Here is a 16,234-nt window from a genome sequence, read left to right as displayed (position 1 = left end):
TTGCCAAGAATATTTGTAATTTAACAATATATGACTCTCTGTTGGTAGATTTCCTTTACTGAGATAAGTGTTGAAGGAAATTTTTTTTTTTGCAGTTAATTTGTATAATTATTTAGAAAAAACTACATTACAATGGCAACCACCTATTATGTCCAAAAATGAAGCCCACCTCGGTAATGTATTATATGGTTGATCCAAGAAAAACACTTTGCCATACAAGAATCTATGGTGGTACAGTGTTGAGATTTAACTTAGCTCACAAATCCCTCCTCAGATTTTCCCTTTTCCTCTCTATCAAACCTGTGAGACAAGGTATTTATTTCATTTTATGAAAATGTAAAAAAATACCCAATACCATATTTGGCTTTCCCCTCCTTTTCAATTATTTGATAGAGATGAAGTTGAAAGAAAAATCCCATTTTTGGAATGAATTTTCCTGGTAATAACTTGTCCTTTCAGTGCCTTTCATTTTTGTAGCTCTAACTTCAGTAGACTTGACAGTGAGTATCTTTTTCACTCCATGCTATTTAAAATTTAGTTAGTAGAGTCTGTCTGTGGTATCACAAATCTTATCTGCAGAGGCCACTGGGACAAAAGTGCATAGAAAACTGACCTGGGAGCTACCAAATGTGTTTCTCATTCCTTTGACTGCTTTATTCTTTGCTTCCACATATAAATGAAATAGGCACTGAAAGAGTCCTCATAAATTTTGCCTTTGAGAAAACAGGAAACTTGACAGTGTATCACAATTGTCCAATGGGGTGATATGCCTCAACTTACCATAGGTGTACAGAAATTTCACAGACTGCTGTGGGTCTGCTACCCACAGTGAGCTAACTACCAAGGAGTTCACAGCAACCACAAAGATGTCTGAATGCTTGGAATGGCCAAGTTACATTTATTTTGTACCAAGCAAAGCAGAAAATTACTCTACAGTCGAGTTACTTCCTCTTTTGAGGAAACAAAAAGACCGTAAACGTACTTGAAAACAGAGAGACAGATTGCGGTCAAGCTCACAATAGGCCCAGGGAATGTACAATATCTCTGGGTTATGACTTGTGGTTCCTCAGGAGGGATGGTTGGCCTAGAAAGAAGCCACTGGATGAATTCTTCTAACTTGGTTGCACTAAGGAAAAATCTCCACTTTCCTCCATGGACAAAAGTTAGCTTGATCCATGTATTAAAGTCTGGGTAAATATAAATATTTGACTTTGCTTTTCGAAAGCTTCTTAATGTGTTGTGATGATTATTTTTCTTCAGAGCTTTAATTTGGGGACAAATTGGTTTTTCCTCAAGATCATCAGTGAGCTTGGGACAACTGGACACTTTCTCTGATTCTGCCGAAGAGCTTTCGGAGTCTGTGGAGGCTACCATGTGCTTCAGAGTTCCTGGATGTATGAGTTTGTGAAGAAGATCTATGATCTCTTTACCCTTTTCTCCTTCCAGAACCTCTAAACAATGTATATGAGAGCAAGAATTCTGGTTTTCCAATTCTATCACCTTCTTCTTTAAAGCATCAATGTCTTCCTTCATAGAGAAGATATCTTTAGTTATTTTGCACTGTTTGTCTTCATTAACATTCACTCTGGTTTCCAGTACCTCCATCTGCATCTGATAAAAGTCAGTCCTTTCCTGGATTTTTGATACAGCGCTGACGATGTCAGTCATTTGGCCAAGGAGTTCAATCTGGGAAGTTCTGATATCTTGGAGCATTACTGCAAGATTCATTTCTTCATCAGCAATAACGTCATCTTGATCACCATCATAGAAAGTCATAGTTGGATATCTAGTTGAATTTGGGTGCTGGTTCATACATTTATGGTAAACATTTTTAAGAGATTGTCTCATCTTGGAGAAATTTGAATTCCACATCTGCCCAGCAGCAGCTTTTACCCTTTTGGTTTGAAGTTTGTACATCTTTCATAATGAAACAAGAGGCAAGGTGTTGGGAAACCTGACCAAAATCAAAGAAAGGAGCAATGTCAGAATGAAATGGTCTTTCTCTTACTATTTGTTGGGTGTCTTTCCTGGTAACATCCTAGAACGCCTTATGGAGAGTATCAAGGGCAACAGTGGGCACTCTTTGACAGTTAGCCTCTTATAGGGTGGTCCAGCTGGAGAGTGCTGTGAAATAACTGTCAATTGCATGGAATCCTTCATAAGCTGACCTGATGCTGATGTCACAATGGCTGCTGGCTTAGAATACATTTAACCTTTCAAAATTTTTGGTCACAGGACTCTTTTTCACTAGTAAAAATTGAGGACTCCAGAACTTTTGTTTATGTGAGTTATATCAATTGATAATCCATAATAGAAATTAAAACTAAGGAAGATTTAAGATATTGATTTATTTAAAAAACCCATTACATGTTAACATAAATGACATATTGTTATGAAAAAATACTTTTCCAAAAGAAAAAAATAGTGAAAAGAGTGTCATTATTTATATATTTGCAAATGTTTTAAATACCTGGATTAATAGAAGACACCTGGATTGTCATATCTGCTTCTGCATTGTATCTGTTGTGATTTGTTGTTTTGTTTGAAGTATATGAAGAAAATATGGCCTCATAGAGCTATGTAAATGGAGAGAGTATTTCAATGGCCATTTCAGATAACTGAGGCTTGCTTTCTTTGCTACTCGACCAATGATAATTGATTAGAAGTTAAGTGCAATATATAATCTTAAACCAGGTTAATATCGTTACATTACAATTCACAGATCTATCTTCCATTTTGTATAGATATTTAATATCATGCATTGGTCATTTGGAAAATAATGATTCACTGAAATGCACATCTTCCAAATGGTAATTCATCTTATTATGTAATATCAAAAATATCATGTTCATTAATATCACCACCAATCTCACCAGAAAAGTCTTTGAGTATTGGGAAGAGGCCAAGCCCAAAGTGGCAGATAAAATTTTCCAAAATTCTAACTTTATCTTGAAAAGCTGGAAATGTATTAAGCTTGTTAGTTATTTTCCTTAAAGTGACATGCTCCCTACATACATTAAAAAAATTTTTTTTGCAAAAATGCTTGCCAAATACCCAAATATGAAAACCATAGTTTTCTGCCAGTTTTTTTTCAAGTGAAAATGATGTTCCATGAAAAAAGCAGCTACTTTAGTTTGTAACTCAGATAGGTCCTTTTCCTGGAGACAACTATGATACTTCTGTAAGCAGCAGAAGTGCTTTATGTGTAGTTCTCATTATGTCACGCTTAGTATTAAAAAGAGCTACTGAACGTGGAGATTTAATAAAAATTTTTTTTTACTGCTTAATCAAGGACATTCTAGAGCTAAGACTGGCTTTTTCTTGTATGCATTCTTTTTTTTTTTTTTCTCTGAATCAGTGGGGGTGAAAAATACAATCACTATTGGTACAGTTAAGTGCCATTGCCTTGGCTTGTGCTAAGGTATCAGTTTTACCCACCGTTGCTCTTGCAATGCAATTTGGAAAATGCAAATATCAACACAGTGAAGAAGATAGTGTTCTAATACTATTTTGAAATACTTTTGCCCTCATGGTCCATTGTATGCCACACTTTGAGAACCACTGCCTTAAAGTTTTAAAATGACATCATACATTTTTCATGTTTCTTCTTAAGATTTTTCTGAACAATAGTATGTGAAATCCAAATCCTTTGAAATATTAAATATTTTGTCTGTTTTGTATATTGGGAAATGCCAGTCAAGGGACAGTCTCACTCTATTGAAGAGGATATTCCTTCTTGGATCAGTACCAGTTCCAGTCCTCTACTAAATCACTCTTTCTCCTATTTACGCCTAATTGCAGGGCCAACTTAGGCCTAGGTTTTGGTATAAACTCCGAATTTAGGTAAAAGTAATTTAAGAATTTTGTCTCATCAATGATATCTGGGATTTTTCTTTACTGTCCTATCTTTGAATCCCTGTTTAGTAACCTTTCCAAAACTTCTAGAAGCCTTTCCAAACTCTTGCTGAGAAAAAATGTTCTCCAGGAGGCAGACTATCACAGAAATGGTATTTAGAGCCAGAAAAGGTAGCGTTCAAAGCTGTCCCATTTACTTTGGCCAAGGCCATTCTATCCATCAAGCACTACAGACACAGTGCTTAGGGCCTATGAAATTTCAAGGGCCAATAAAAATAAATATTTGAGATTGGAAAGAAAAGCAAATGGTCTCAGAATACTAAAAGCTGCAAGATTGAAACAATAAATGTTTAATTAAATGTCTCCGAAGTGTACTATTATATCATCTTCATTAATTGTTAAATTTAGTGTTAAAATTTCATTACATTTGGAGGCAATTTGTAGATTAGGTATTCTTGCTTTACAGAAATTCCCAATTAAATTAGAAGGATTGCTTGTAGCAATTACTCTCTCTGGGTTAATAACAGGTAACTGTTACTGAGAGTATACCAGACATTGTTCTAAATATTAGCTTATTAAACTGAAATCCAGAGAAGTCAAGTAATTTTCCTGCTAAAAAAATGGATAGTCAAATTTCAGATCCATACGTTCTGGCTCCAGGGTCCATTTTTTCCCCCTACTGCCACACATACAAACATGACCAAAATATGCATTTGTCAACTCAGAAACAGATAATTTCATTTTTTTAGAAAAAAAAATCACACTATATACAAAAAAAACTTATTTTGATTAAATTTTTTAGAAGTATGAAAAAACTAAAGGTTTATTTGGTTATTTATCAAAGCAATTTGATGTATTAATTTGTGAAGACTTCAGAAATTGAATGATCTCTAATTCAAGTAGGTAAAAATTAACATTTAGAGGCTATTTTTGCCTTGTAGTGAAAGTATAACAACTATAATGAAAAATGACAGACTTAAACATTTTCAACTAAGAATATTCATGAATACTGATTATTTTTCTAAAACAAAAATTAATCTGGTAGGTTTGATGCAGACATAAATTTATGTGAGTTTCTAGTTATTTCTGTAAAAATGTTAATGAAAGGAGCCTCAGTCTATTTGGGGCTTGTTGGACAGTGAAAAGCTGTATTGGGGGTAAGCCTTTTGATTTCCATGATGTTGTGAGAGTAGTCAGCACGTGAATGAATAATGAGAAATGAGCTGACTCCCTCTCTTCCAGTTCCTGCCAGGGGTATGGAGCCATTTAGGATGAAAATAACACTGCAGAATGGAGCCTAGCCACTGACTCTTACCAGGGAAATATGTCCTCCAGGAGACAGGCTTTTTCAGTAATGGTATTTGGAGCCAGAAAGATTATAGTTCAAGGTTCTCCCATTTACTAACTCTGTGCTGTTAGGTTTCTAACTTCTCATGAGGCTGTAAAATGGGATAATAACAGCACCTATTTCATAGAATGGTTTTGAGAATTAAAGTGCTCAATATCTGTAAACCCTTTTCCTACTCCTCATTGACCATTTTCTAACTCTCCTTTCAAATGAAAGAAGAAATAGTTAAGAGTTTTAAACTTTAGTTCTGCTCTCCCTCTCTTACTCTGCTTTTCATTCCCCTATTTGAACAAAGAGGCCTTACTACCATCATATGACCAAGACATAAAGCATGTGATGCTCACTGTTCAAAATCTACAGATGCAGGTAAAGCATTTGGATTAGAAGAACACTATAATGAAATGAAACTTGCTAATGACAATTTACTTTTTCACTATAAAGTTGTGTGGTGCCTTTCTGGGATCCCCTCCAATCAAACTTCTACTCATCCTTTAGGAGACATCCAGGTAATGCTTTCCTTGTCCTGTCCTGTTCTGATTCTCCATGTATTCTTACCAGCACTACTGACATGTTCTGAGTCCCTACCCAGCAGCGATTGGCGTACTGTATTGTCACTGGTGTGCCTACCTCCCCTCTAGACTGGGCACTCCTTGAGGGGCGAGACTTGTTTTTCAACTCTACACATCCAGTGTCACAAAGCTTAACATATAATTGGTGCTCAGTACATTTTCCCTCAGTGAATGAATGAATAAATAAATGAACACATGCATACACTTGTGGATGATTGTTAAGGTATACGTTAGGTCTCTCCTGAGCTTATTTCTGTGGGTGGCTAGGGAACATATTGCTTGCTTCATAAAGGGAATCTATGGGATAACTCTTGTCAGTTCCTGAGGGATCATTTAGCATTTTGGGACAGGGATTTAATAATTGCTTCCCTAAAGACCTGAAGCAGTTAAGTGGCAGGAGAGGTAAACTGAGATCAGGTAGATGGAGGTAATGAACCTGGAAAAAGCTATGGCATGGAGAAGAGAGAGCCCAGCAAATGATGGGAGCAGCACTGGTATTAATGGCACTGATCCTAGGGGTGACTAAGGTAGCCAGCATACTCCCCCTCTGTGGCATATTAAGTTTTTCAGGCCTCCAGGGAACCACAGGTAATCAGTGTATTCTCCAAGCCCCTGCGGGAATGCCTGCAAATGCATTTGTCATCATCGTGGGTACTCAGGCACTTATCTCTTTATTCATGTCATCTTATACTCTGAACTCCAAATTTACAATGAACTCTCTCCAGCTTATCTAGACATACTCTTCACCATTTAGTTCCAGAACCCTGGGGGCACATTAGTATTTTATGTAATCTCTCCTCCCTGTCATCTTCCTCTAGTTCTTTCTGTTATGCTTGACTCTCTCTGGTAATATATTATATAAGGTTGCTTAGTGTCTGTAATTCTCAACCTCACCTCTTGGTTTTCCTTCTCTGATATTACCTTTAAAACTCTGCTCCCTTTAGCTTATGATTGACACTCTTTTTGTAGTGCTTTGTAAGTCCTGATGTGCACAATTGATGTAGCCATAAAAATAAATGACTCGAAAAAGGAAGAGAAAGCAAAAGAGAAGTGTTTTTGCTTAACCATTCACCTTCCTTTAATGGAACTGGTGAATAAATTCAGTGAGTTAGTCTTTAAACATCTCTGTTTCACTGAATTTATATAATTTAGCAGGTCTTTTTGAAAATCATTATCTGATAAGTACAGCCCAGTGTTAACTTTCTGTCTTGTTCCTGCATTGCTGTGTACTTCATTTAGGGAACCCCCAAAGTTAAAACATATGGAATACATAGTGATCACATAGAAAATAAAATAGAGATTTAAAATGTGAGCAAATCTGGAAGTCATAAAGTGAAAACTGAAGAATGATAGTTTTCTCACTTTGAGTTATGAGTATTGTGTAGTTTGCAGCCTTGTCTTATTTGGGTCTGTTAATATATTAGTACAGCCCTATTTTAATAAAAAAAACAACAACTCTGTTTTAGTGTTTTAGTGTTCAGTTATAATGATGCTTTATAGTACTTTGGATTACAACATCCAAGGACCTATCTTCTTTTTAAGTTTAAAGTTTGAAAGATTATAATGTGAAAGATTGCACTGTCTTTCCTTAGTAGTACTCACCTTGAAAGACATCTCTTATTATGGGATTTTATGTTTCTGAGGGAATTTGCAACAATATCTCTGTGAAGTAATATGTATTTATCCCTTGGCTCTGTTTCCTTCTATCTGCACTCTGTCTGTCTTGGGCATATCACGTCCCATTCTGTTTTACTCATCTGTAGAGTGAGAACAGCAACAATGCCATGTGCTGACACTGAAGGACTGTCATAAGGGTTAACATGAAAATTTCTGTCACATCCAATTTTTTTAGCTTATATAATACCTCTTATTCAAGAACCCCAAACTATTATTATTATGCACTGTTTCTGCAGTGTTTTTTCTTTAGGAGTTTGATTTTTAGAATCATTTCCTTTCTCTGTTTAAAGCTATCTGCCTCCTTTCTCCTGCACTGGTTTGGATTACGAATATCTTATTTAACTTTCCAAATGTGTTCTTTCTCCTTACACACTCTGATTACACGCAAAACAGAAAATGCCCAAAGGCAATCATAAACTAAAGTTTTTTCACTTCCTTCTCTACCTAGGCTTTTACAACTATGATCTAAAGAAAAAAGAATTTAGTGATTGTTTTAAATATTTGTCGAAGGCTCTCCACCCCACCCCTGGCCCCGCCCCATCAAGAAACAGTGTGCTGCAGGTATTTCTGGTATGCCAAAAGCCAACTAGAGTATAAAAGGTATTTAGTAATGTTTAAATATAAGATTGAGGGGTTTTTTGGGGGGGGAGGGGGCATTTCTTTCTGGAAATTTGAGGTCCCTTTCTGGTGGTCTGAATGTAATGTAAGTATCAAATGACAGAAATGGAGAGTGACAAGACAGTTTTATTCACATATTTCAATAATTTTCAGCTTCAGCTTTTGGCACTTATGGCTATGATTCTCACTGTGACTTGTGAGAATTAATTACCACTCATTCTATTTAGGTACCAGTTTCTCCTCCATGATGTAGTATAAAAATGATAGCAAGCTGGCTTAAGCCCTCAGGCAATTTCCATATTAAAATAGGTAAAAATCTTTATGATAACCTCCACTGGACTTTCAATTTAAATTTTTCCATGGCACTCAAAGAGAAAAAAGAAGATGTTTCTGGAAATCACATTGTTGTTAGAAATTAGAGCTGAAATAAAATGGATGCCCAGGCTCAAAACTGTTATAATTGAAAAAGTGACATAACTGCTTAAAACCTAGTAAAACAGGAGATCTTAAACTTTTTTGGCTCCAGTATTGCTTTAAAAATCCTGTGAAAGCTTCACATGCTTCCGTAGGAAACAGTATGTACATAAAATTTTTCACGTAATTTTCGGTGGTTCAGCGACCTCCCTCTTCTCCTCTGCCCCCGCAGGCATTTATGGATAGTATAAACGGTACCTCAGGTTAAAATTCCTGACAGTAAGAGTAGGATTATTCTGGCTCCAGTATCTGTTTTGTGGGTGTTTTGCTTCTAAGGGGTGTGGTAGTTTTTAGGTAGTTTGGCCCCAGAACTTGGAACATGTGAAGTGTTAAGAGTGAAGGCCATTGGTTATTGGGGGTCAAAGGAGGGGAGGACCGTGGAATGCAGTGGCTTGGGAATGGTTCCAGGGAGAGCCTTTAAGAGTAGGTGAGATCTGGGCTGATGAAAGTAAGAAGAGTCTTCCAGGCTATGTATACCATGAAGGCAGGGGCTCTGGTTTGTTCTTCACTGGTGTCTGCTTTATCCCCCTAGGCTTTCAATAAATATTTACATAGTGCTATGTGCCTCATTTCTACTGAGAAGCATGAGTCAAGGAAAGTGGCATCAACCCAGGGCTGGAGTTCTGTTAAGGACCCTTTCCAGTTGGGCCCCAACAAGGGTCCTCCTGCCCTGTGTCTTTTGATCCAATAGAATAAGATCAAGTTGGTTCAGAAGCAAAGGAAAGCTGCTGCTCTAGTCACAGACTGGCGAGGTGGGGGCTCCTGCTCTAGAGCAGACGCTCTCCCCAACCAGAGGCCGTGGGCGGGGCTGCTGTGTAGGGATCTTGTTAGCAGGGAGGGGAGCGGAGCTCTCCCGGTGCAGGTCAAAGTGCCTGCGCAGCGTCTCCGCACGTGGCCCGCCGCCGCCATCTTGAATTGCAGTGTCGTGTGCCGGCTTCTGCACACAGCCCGCCGGGCTGAGGTGTCCGCGCAGCCGTTTCACAGAAGGAACCCTAGTATGATGTGCTGGGTGCGAGGCCTCTGCACGCGGCGCCCTGTGAGCAAGTGAAATTAGACAAACCACAAAGGAAAGAAAAAAGGTTAGACTTTATTTTATTACCCAGATTGCATTTTTATTCCCCAGGCATTGTTAATGGGCTTTGCTGGTGACAAACCCCTCCTCTGGCTTTTGTCCTGCTCCTCATTCTTGAGGGGCTCTGAGGGTGCAGGTCTGTCTGCTGTAACTGCTTCCTGCCGAGGCTGGGCATCGTCAAAACCCCGGGAGGAGGAGCGGGACTTCTCCCAGCTGCCTTTAGATGTGTTTGCTTGTCCTCAGGCCTCAGCCCTGACTGTTGGCATCCCTGAGCCACCACCATTTGTCTAACCTTTCAGAGAAGAAGGACACCAGATAATTTAAGATACATGGCTCGAATAACAAGAGAATAATGGTCACATGTCAAATTTTTCCTAAAAATGCAAGTATCTGGTCTTTGGCCTGTAGGCACAGGTGTTTCCTGATGCTGAGGCTCACTGCTGTGGTGTGAATACCTGGTCACATGTTTGTTGCTTTTGGAAGAGAAGCTTCGGGACAGAGAAGGGTTCAAAATGTTGTCTACATACTACAGACCTAAAAGATGTATATATATATATATAGAAAGAGAAATGTATATATAAAGATATGTGTGTATCTTTTAGGTCTTTAGTTAGTTTCCCCCAAAGATGGTGCAGGAATTTTTGAACCCTTGGGGCAGGACTGTCTGGCAGAACTGTTGTTTTTGTTGAATGTTTGTTTGAATGTCTGGACACTCAAACGCCAAAATTTCTTGTGACTCTGGGACTAATGGAATACAGAAGAAGGTATCTTTTAAATCTAACACAGATTACCAGGTTTTAGTAGATGGTAGGGTGGCCAGCAGGGTGTAGGGATTAGAGACTACTAGATGTATATCCCAGGTGGCTTCACTGACTGCCCTGAGCCCTGTACCATCTGGTATTCCCCATTGGGTTTCTTTACAGGGAGAAAGAGGGGATTACCAGCTGGCTGGTATGGTCTGATAAGGCCCTGGCCAATTAGGCCTGTATAACAGGGGCAATACCCAACAAGGCCTCCCGAGGGAGAGGATATTGTTTTCTGTTGGGCCATTACGTCCAGGTTTTAGATGGACTATCCCAGGACTGGCTCCTACAACTTGTCCCCCTTGTCCATGATTTACTCGAGATTTGCTCCAGGGATAACAACTTGCTCTGTCCAGGGAGGTTTTTCCTCAGCCATTAACATTATCACCTTGGCCCCTTTGTCTAAGGGGATGCCAGTCTCCAATTTGTTTCTTATTAGGTGGATAGTAGCCCCCAATTTATGTAAGATATCTCTTCCTAGTAGAGATATAGGGCATTCGGGGACATAAGGAAGGAATGGGAGAGCATATGTTCACTCAGTTTAAATTCTGATGGCTCTATGAATGCCTGTTCTTGGCCCTTCCCTGATAGCCCCATAATTTTACACCTCTTGTGATTGAGTTTGCCTCAGTGTTCAGAACCAAGTAAGTGGCACCAGTGTCAACCAAGGGTTTGACAGGTTTGCCTCTATGTCCAGTGTCAGCCAGGTCTCCTCCAGGGTCAGTTGGAGTGCCAGCTTAGAAACCCCTGGCCCTGTCATTCGTCATCTCTTTGGACTAGCTGTCTTCGAGATCTGCCATTTCTGTCCTCCTTCGGGGGCAGCGAGGGCATTCTCTCTTCCAGTGTCCCTCTTATTTACATCTGGCTCACTGATTGGGTCCCAGTTTTTTTGGTTTGCTATCCCTTGGTGGGGGTCAGGGTTCAGTTACCAGAATGGAGGCTTTCTCTGGGCATTTAGTCCAGATTCCTGTGCTGAATGGTCTACACTGGAGGGCAACAGCCAGGAGGTGGGTTTGCCTCTGGGCCTTTTCAGCCTCTGACTTTTCCTCCTCTATATATTGGTTATTAAACACCCAGTAGGAAACCTCCACCAGGTGAGAGGTAGGGGTTTCTGGTTCTATGTCCAGGTTCTGATGTTCATGCCTAGTATTGGGGGAATTTTGGGAAATGAAATGCTACCTCCAGATTGCATTCCCTTCCAATGACTCAGGGTCAGTGGTGGTAGATACAGAGGCATTCCCTGAGGTGCTCTAATGCTAAGGATTTTCTGTTGGCTTCTGATTGATTTCCTGTATCTTATTCCAGTTGACAGGTTTCTGTCCTGCTGTCTGGATTCTCTTTAGGATCATACTTTTATAACGGGTCAGCCTCTGTCTTTCACCCCCTTCTCCATTGTCTAACTGGTCCCAGTTGGGTTCGTTATCTAGGACTGCTTGATTCCCCAGTCTGAAAATAGCATAACCTGCATTGTTTCTGTTCTCTTTGTTTGCTTTTTCTTGGAATTTTGAAAAGATTGTAGCCTTTTCTTCCCCTGTTAGAAGTACTTTGAGGAGGCTCTGGATGTCAGCCCGGGTGGGTTCCTGAGTCTGAAAGATTCTCTTAGTCAGTTTCAGGTACCCCTCTGGATCTTCCCTCAACCCCTTACTGTGAGTGTTCCAGTTATACGGGTCAGAAGTGGTAAACGGGATGTGTACATGGATGGGCTTTCCTCCTCCATCGGGGACTTGCCTTAAAGGGAGTACTTTTCCTGGCAGGTTGTTGGACCCTGGCTGGTAATTAGTCCTACTTCTCGTAGTGGGCCCTCCGGCCCGTGGCCCAAATATAGGTATATTACCTCAGTCAGTGGGGGAGAACCCACATCCCTTTTGTAGGCCTTAGTTCTAATAGCAGGCCATAAAAACCTGGACACAGGGGACTTCATCCCATTTCTTTTGTCTCTGGCATAGCAGTCCTCTTGTAAAATGGTGTTGTAATTTGGAGACCTGTTGATGGGCCATCTTTCCCTGCCTCCCAGCCAGCAGTGGGGCCAGGCTATCCAGCTACTAAGAGGGTGCTGGAGTGATTTGTTGGCAAACAAATACCACAAGATTTGGCCCAAATTAAGATTTCTCGTTTAGGAAATTTGGAGACAGCAGCAAACTGTTAATGAATTTCTGAAAAGACCAAAATAAGAGGCATCCAAATGGCATGGACTCTCATATAACTGGGTGTCCCCCTTGAATTTGTAACAGCCTGTGCTTGGGATGATCCCTCCTCAGTTGGAATGTCCCACAGGAGTTTAGACAAGGCCAGAGCAGCTTAGCCTCGTTAGTTCCTGACCAACTTGGTCCCTTTAGGGGTGGCACAGCTGTCTGAGGCAGGGGTCTCCTCCTTCCTCCTTAGAGAAAAGGAGGAGTTTTTGGACTTTGCACCTGGTAAGAGCTAAAAACACGTGAGATTCCCGTGGGGTACTCATCAGATCACTGAGACGGATGATACCTGTGCTGATACTGGAAGGAGAGCCCATGAAACCTCAGTCGATAAAGAATCAACCAAGATTCCCTCACAAGCAGAGAGGGGAGGAGAGGTCAGATCCTGGGTATTTCTTGTTCTTGCCAGCAGATCACAGGGCTTCCCAATAATGAGGTTCCTGGACTTGTGAGCAGCTCACAGAGCTCCCCAGCCCACCTCAGAGACACTAGCACTGACTAGAAGAGGTCAAGCCACTGGTCACATATCTACATTGGGACCCTTTTGTACTTGGACGTCCCCAATACCTTTCCTTGAACTCGGATTGAGCATCCTCATTCTGTTTGTCAGGTGGTCTTTATTAACTGGTCTTTTCTAGACTTCACCTCTTCTCTCACAGGGATGGCCACTTTCCTTTTACTAAACCAAAAGTGACTATGGAGAATGCTACTGTTGACCCCTGGAGGTCAGCAAGGAGGGCAAAAAGCCCTGTTGCGGCTACTACCACCTTATACAGGGGTCAAGAGGACAGCACTGCTGGACAGACAGCAGGCAAGATTGCTATGGCTCCCACTCATCCACAGGCATCTGGTACTACAGAGAAGGCAGCCAGAGGCAGGAGGCAGACGTGTGTGAGCCTCAGTCTTTGATCCCTAGCCATGCCACAGTATGATCCCCTCAAGGGGGCACAGTCCAGAAGAGTCTAGGGGCTACACAATGTGTGCACCACACCCAGGCATCAGGTTGCTGGGCAGAGTTGCTCTGAATTATGCCAAAGGCTGCCACCATTCTAACCCCATCAGACTGTACTCAAAGATCAGAGTCAGTCATCCTCATGTGAACTTACCAAAGCCTCTACCATCCTCCCACTGGAGCTAGGGTGAGCCCAGAGCTCAGTGGATATAGGTCCAGGTGAAAATGCCATGGTCTGTCCCTTCGTTCTCCAAAACTTTGTTACTGACCATTTTGAGTTGAACTCCAACAAGAGTCCTCTTGCACTGTGTTGTTTGAGCTAATAGAATGAGACCAAGTTTGGTGCTGAAGCAAAGGAAAGCTTTATTCTCTGATCAGAGAATGGAGAGAGTTGCAAGCCTGTGCTCTAGAGTCCAGGCTCTCCTGGACAGACTAGGGGCAGGGCTGCTTTATAGGGATTTTGTCAGTGAGGGAGGGGGTGGAGTTCTTGAGGGGCGGGCGCAGTTGTGCTGCTCATGCTCTACATCGCAGTGCTGGGAACAGCATCTCTGCATAAAGCTGCGCCCACTGCCACCAACTTGAATTGAGGTGTTGTGTTGAGGCACTTTTGCACACAGTTCCCAAGCTGAAGTGACAGGTGCATCCATTTTGCAAGAGGAACTCTGGTCTGAAGTGCTGATTGCAAGGCCTGTGCACACAGCACCCTATGAGCAGGTGAAACCAGACTAAGTACAAAGGAAAATAAAATGATTACATTTTATTACTCAGTTTCTATTTTTATTCCCTGGGAATTGTTAATGGCTTTGCAGGTGAAAGTTCTACCTGTGCCTTGGATGCAAAGTGACTGAGATAAATGTAGTGGCTGGTCTGGATATCTCTGGTGATCAGTTGGAAGCATGGAGGTTTTCAAAAAGAGTTCTTGGGAGGTCAAAGCTGCAAAATTAAATGTCTTAATTTTACTGCTAAGGAAATGAAAATCAGCAGATGTAATATATCCAATATTTTATTATGAAATTGTGATAGCCCTTAGGTCTAGAACTTGTAGTGGTGATTCCAAATCTGAGAACTAACTCCCAGACCTAAATCCCCCATAGCAGTGGAGGAGCTGCTGTATTTTAGCTTGCAGTTTTCACCTGAGCTCTGCACCTAATTTTCCAGAGTGAGGAGAAAAGAAGGAAAGGTTTTGTGGAACAACTGAGTCATTTTTCATTTTGACTTTCTCTCCTCTTTCAGTATCATTTTAAAAGGAGGTTTTATCATCAAACGCAGAACGTGCTTTATTCCTACCCCTACCCCTTTTCTGGCCTCCTCTTCCTACCTATACACATGAGGGCTCTCTATCTGCTGAGTCATCACAGCAGGGCAATGAGTCAGCTTGTGGCTTTCCTTTATCCTGAGGTGTGAATTAACCATTGGTTATTATTTAATTTAATCCTGAGTCACCAGTGGGCATTTTTGTTTTCCTTTCTATATAATTTCCATATCTATAGATATATTAGTCTCTCATACCCATTATAATACAAGTTACAATGAAGTTTTCCGTTTTTAAACCCTCAACTTCACCTGCAGCAAGCAGGACAATATCATTTCATTTCCTATTCCTTCCTGATTGTTGTGAAGAAATGATCATGAAGTGCCTGAGGCCCAACATGTCCAAAATGAAAAGAATGGACTATATCACAGTCCAGCCACATAGCGTGTATCTGTGTGTGTCTGAGTGTGGTGGTGGTGATACTGCCTTCTGCAGACTTCATGGTTCCACCAGGAGGGATGTGAATTAGCATGTCACTCCTGCCCTCTCTCCATCCCCTCAGAGGAGGAGGAGTGCTTTTGCTTAAGGCTGAGTTTGACATAAAGAACTAAGAATGCATACCTCATCTCCTTCCTCCTTTCCTCTGTCTTTGGGATTTGCCTGACGGCCAAGAGCTCTTCATTCTGCCCTCCTTGTCACCAGCTGGACAAGGGCTGACTCTACTCCCCTTCCCTCTCCCTGACCAGCTCAGGGGTTGAGGACAGGGCTGAAATGCAGAGAGACAATCCAATTCTGAGCTTGGGTATTAGGAAGACTGTGGTTGCCATATATCCATGCCATATCCATCATAAGTGGGATTTTTTTTTTATCTCTGAATTGTTGTACTCTTCTGCCTATTTCAATTATAGAAACTGGGAGAGAAAAAACAGCATAATTTACTCACCTTGTCCTACACCCAGCAAAATAGGCTCATTTTTAGTCATTACAATTTGGATGACATTACTTAGCTGCTTGTTTTGGAGAAGCCCAGATTAAAACCTATCAATAGTGGACTGCATTTGGTGAGAACCCCATGAATTTGAAACTCTGATTTTAGGTGCGTCGTTCATAATGTAGATATGATTGGACATATTTTTTTTCCTTGCCACCACAAACGTGAGAAAAATGATAATGACCTGATTTTTTACAACAGCATTGTAAGTAGTAAACTGAAATTACCAGGTGTAGATACTTCAATCAGTTTCTTGAAATTTTTTATGCCCGTTTCCTTATCTGTGATATAGGGATGATAGTACCTCTCGAAATTGTTGGAAGGGTTAAATTAAATGAAAAGATGTATATGAGAAACAGTTCGGTACCAGGCCCATCATAAGCATTTGATATATGTTTAGTGAACACCTATGGTATGGTAGGTGCTGTGTCATA

General features: G+C 40.8%; 1 protein-coding gene across 1 annotated transcript; it reads right to left on the bottom strand.

Annotated features, from left to right (window-relative positions):
- Positions 1-930: 930 nt before the first annotated feature.
- CCDC54 (coiled-coil domain containing 54) lies at positions 931-2,369 on the bottom strand. The gene has a single exon (XM_010970743.3). It carries the CDS (start codon positions 1,915-1,917, stop codon positions 931-933), a length of 987 nt encoding a protein of 328 aa, XP_010969045.2. The 5' UTR covers positions 1,918-2,369.
- Between the last annotated feature and the right edge of the window lie 13,865 nt (positions 2,370-16,234).

This window comes from Camelus bactrianus, chromosome 1 (assembly GCF_048773025.1).
Source record: "Camelus bactrianus isolate YW-2024 breed Bactrian camel chromosome 1, ASM4877302v1, whole genome shotgun sequence".
Taxonomy (NCBI): Eukaryota; Metazoa; Chordata; class Mammalia; order Artiodactyla; family Camelidae; genus Camelus; species Camelus bactrianus.
The sequence above is the reverse complement of the archived record's forward strand: the minus strand, read 5'-3'. Positions and strand labels throughout refer to the sequence as shown.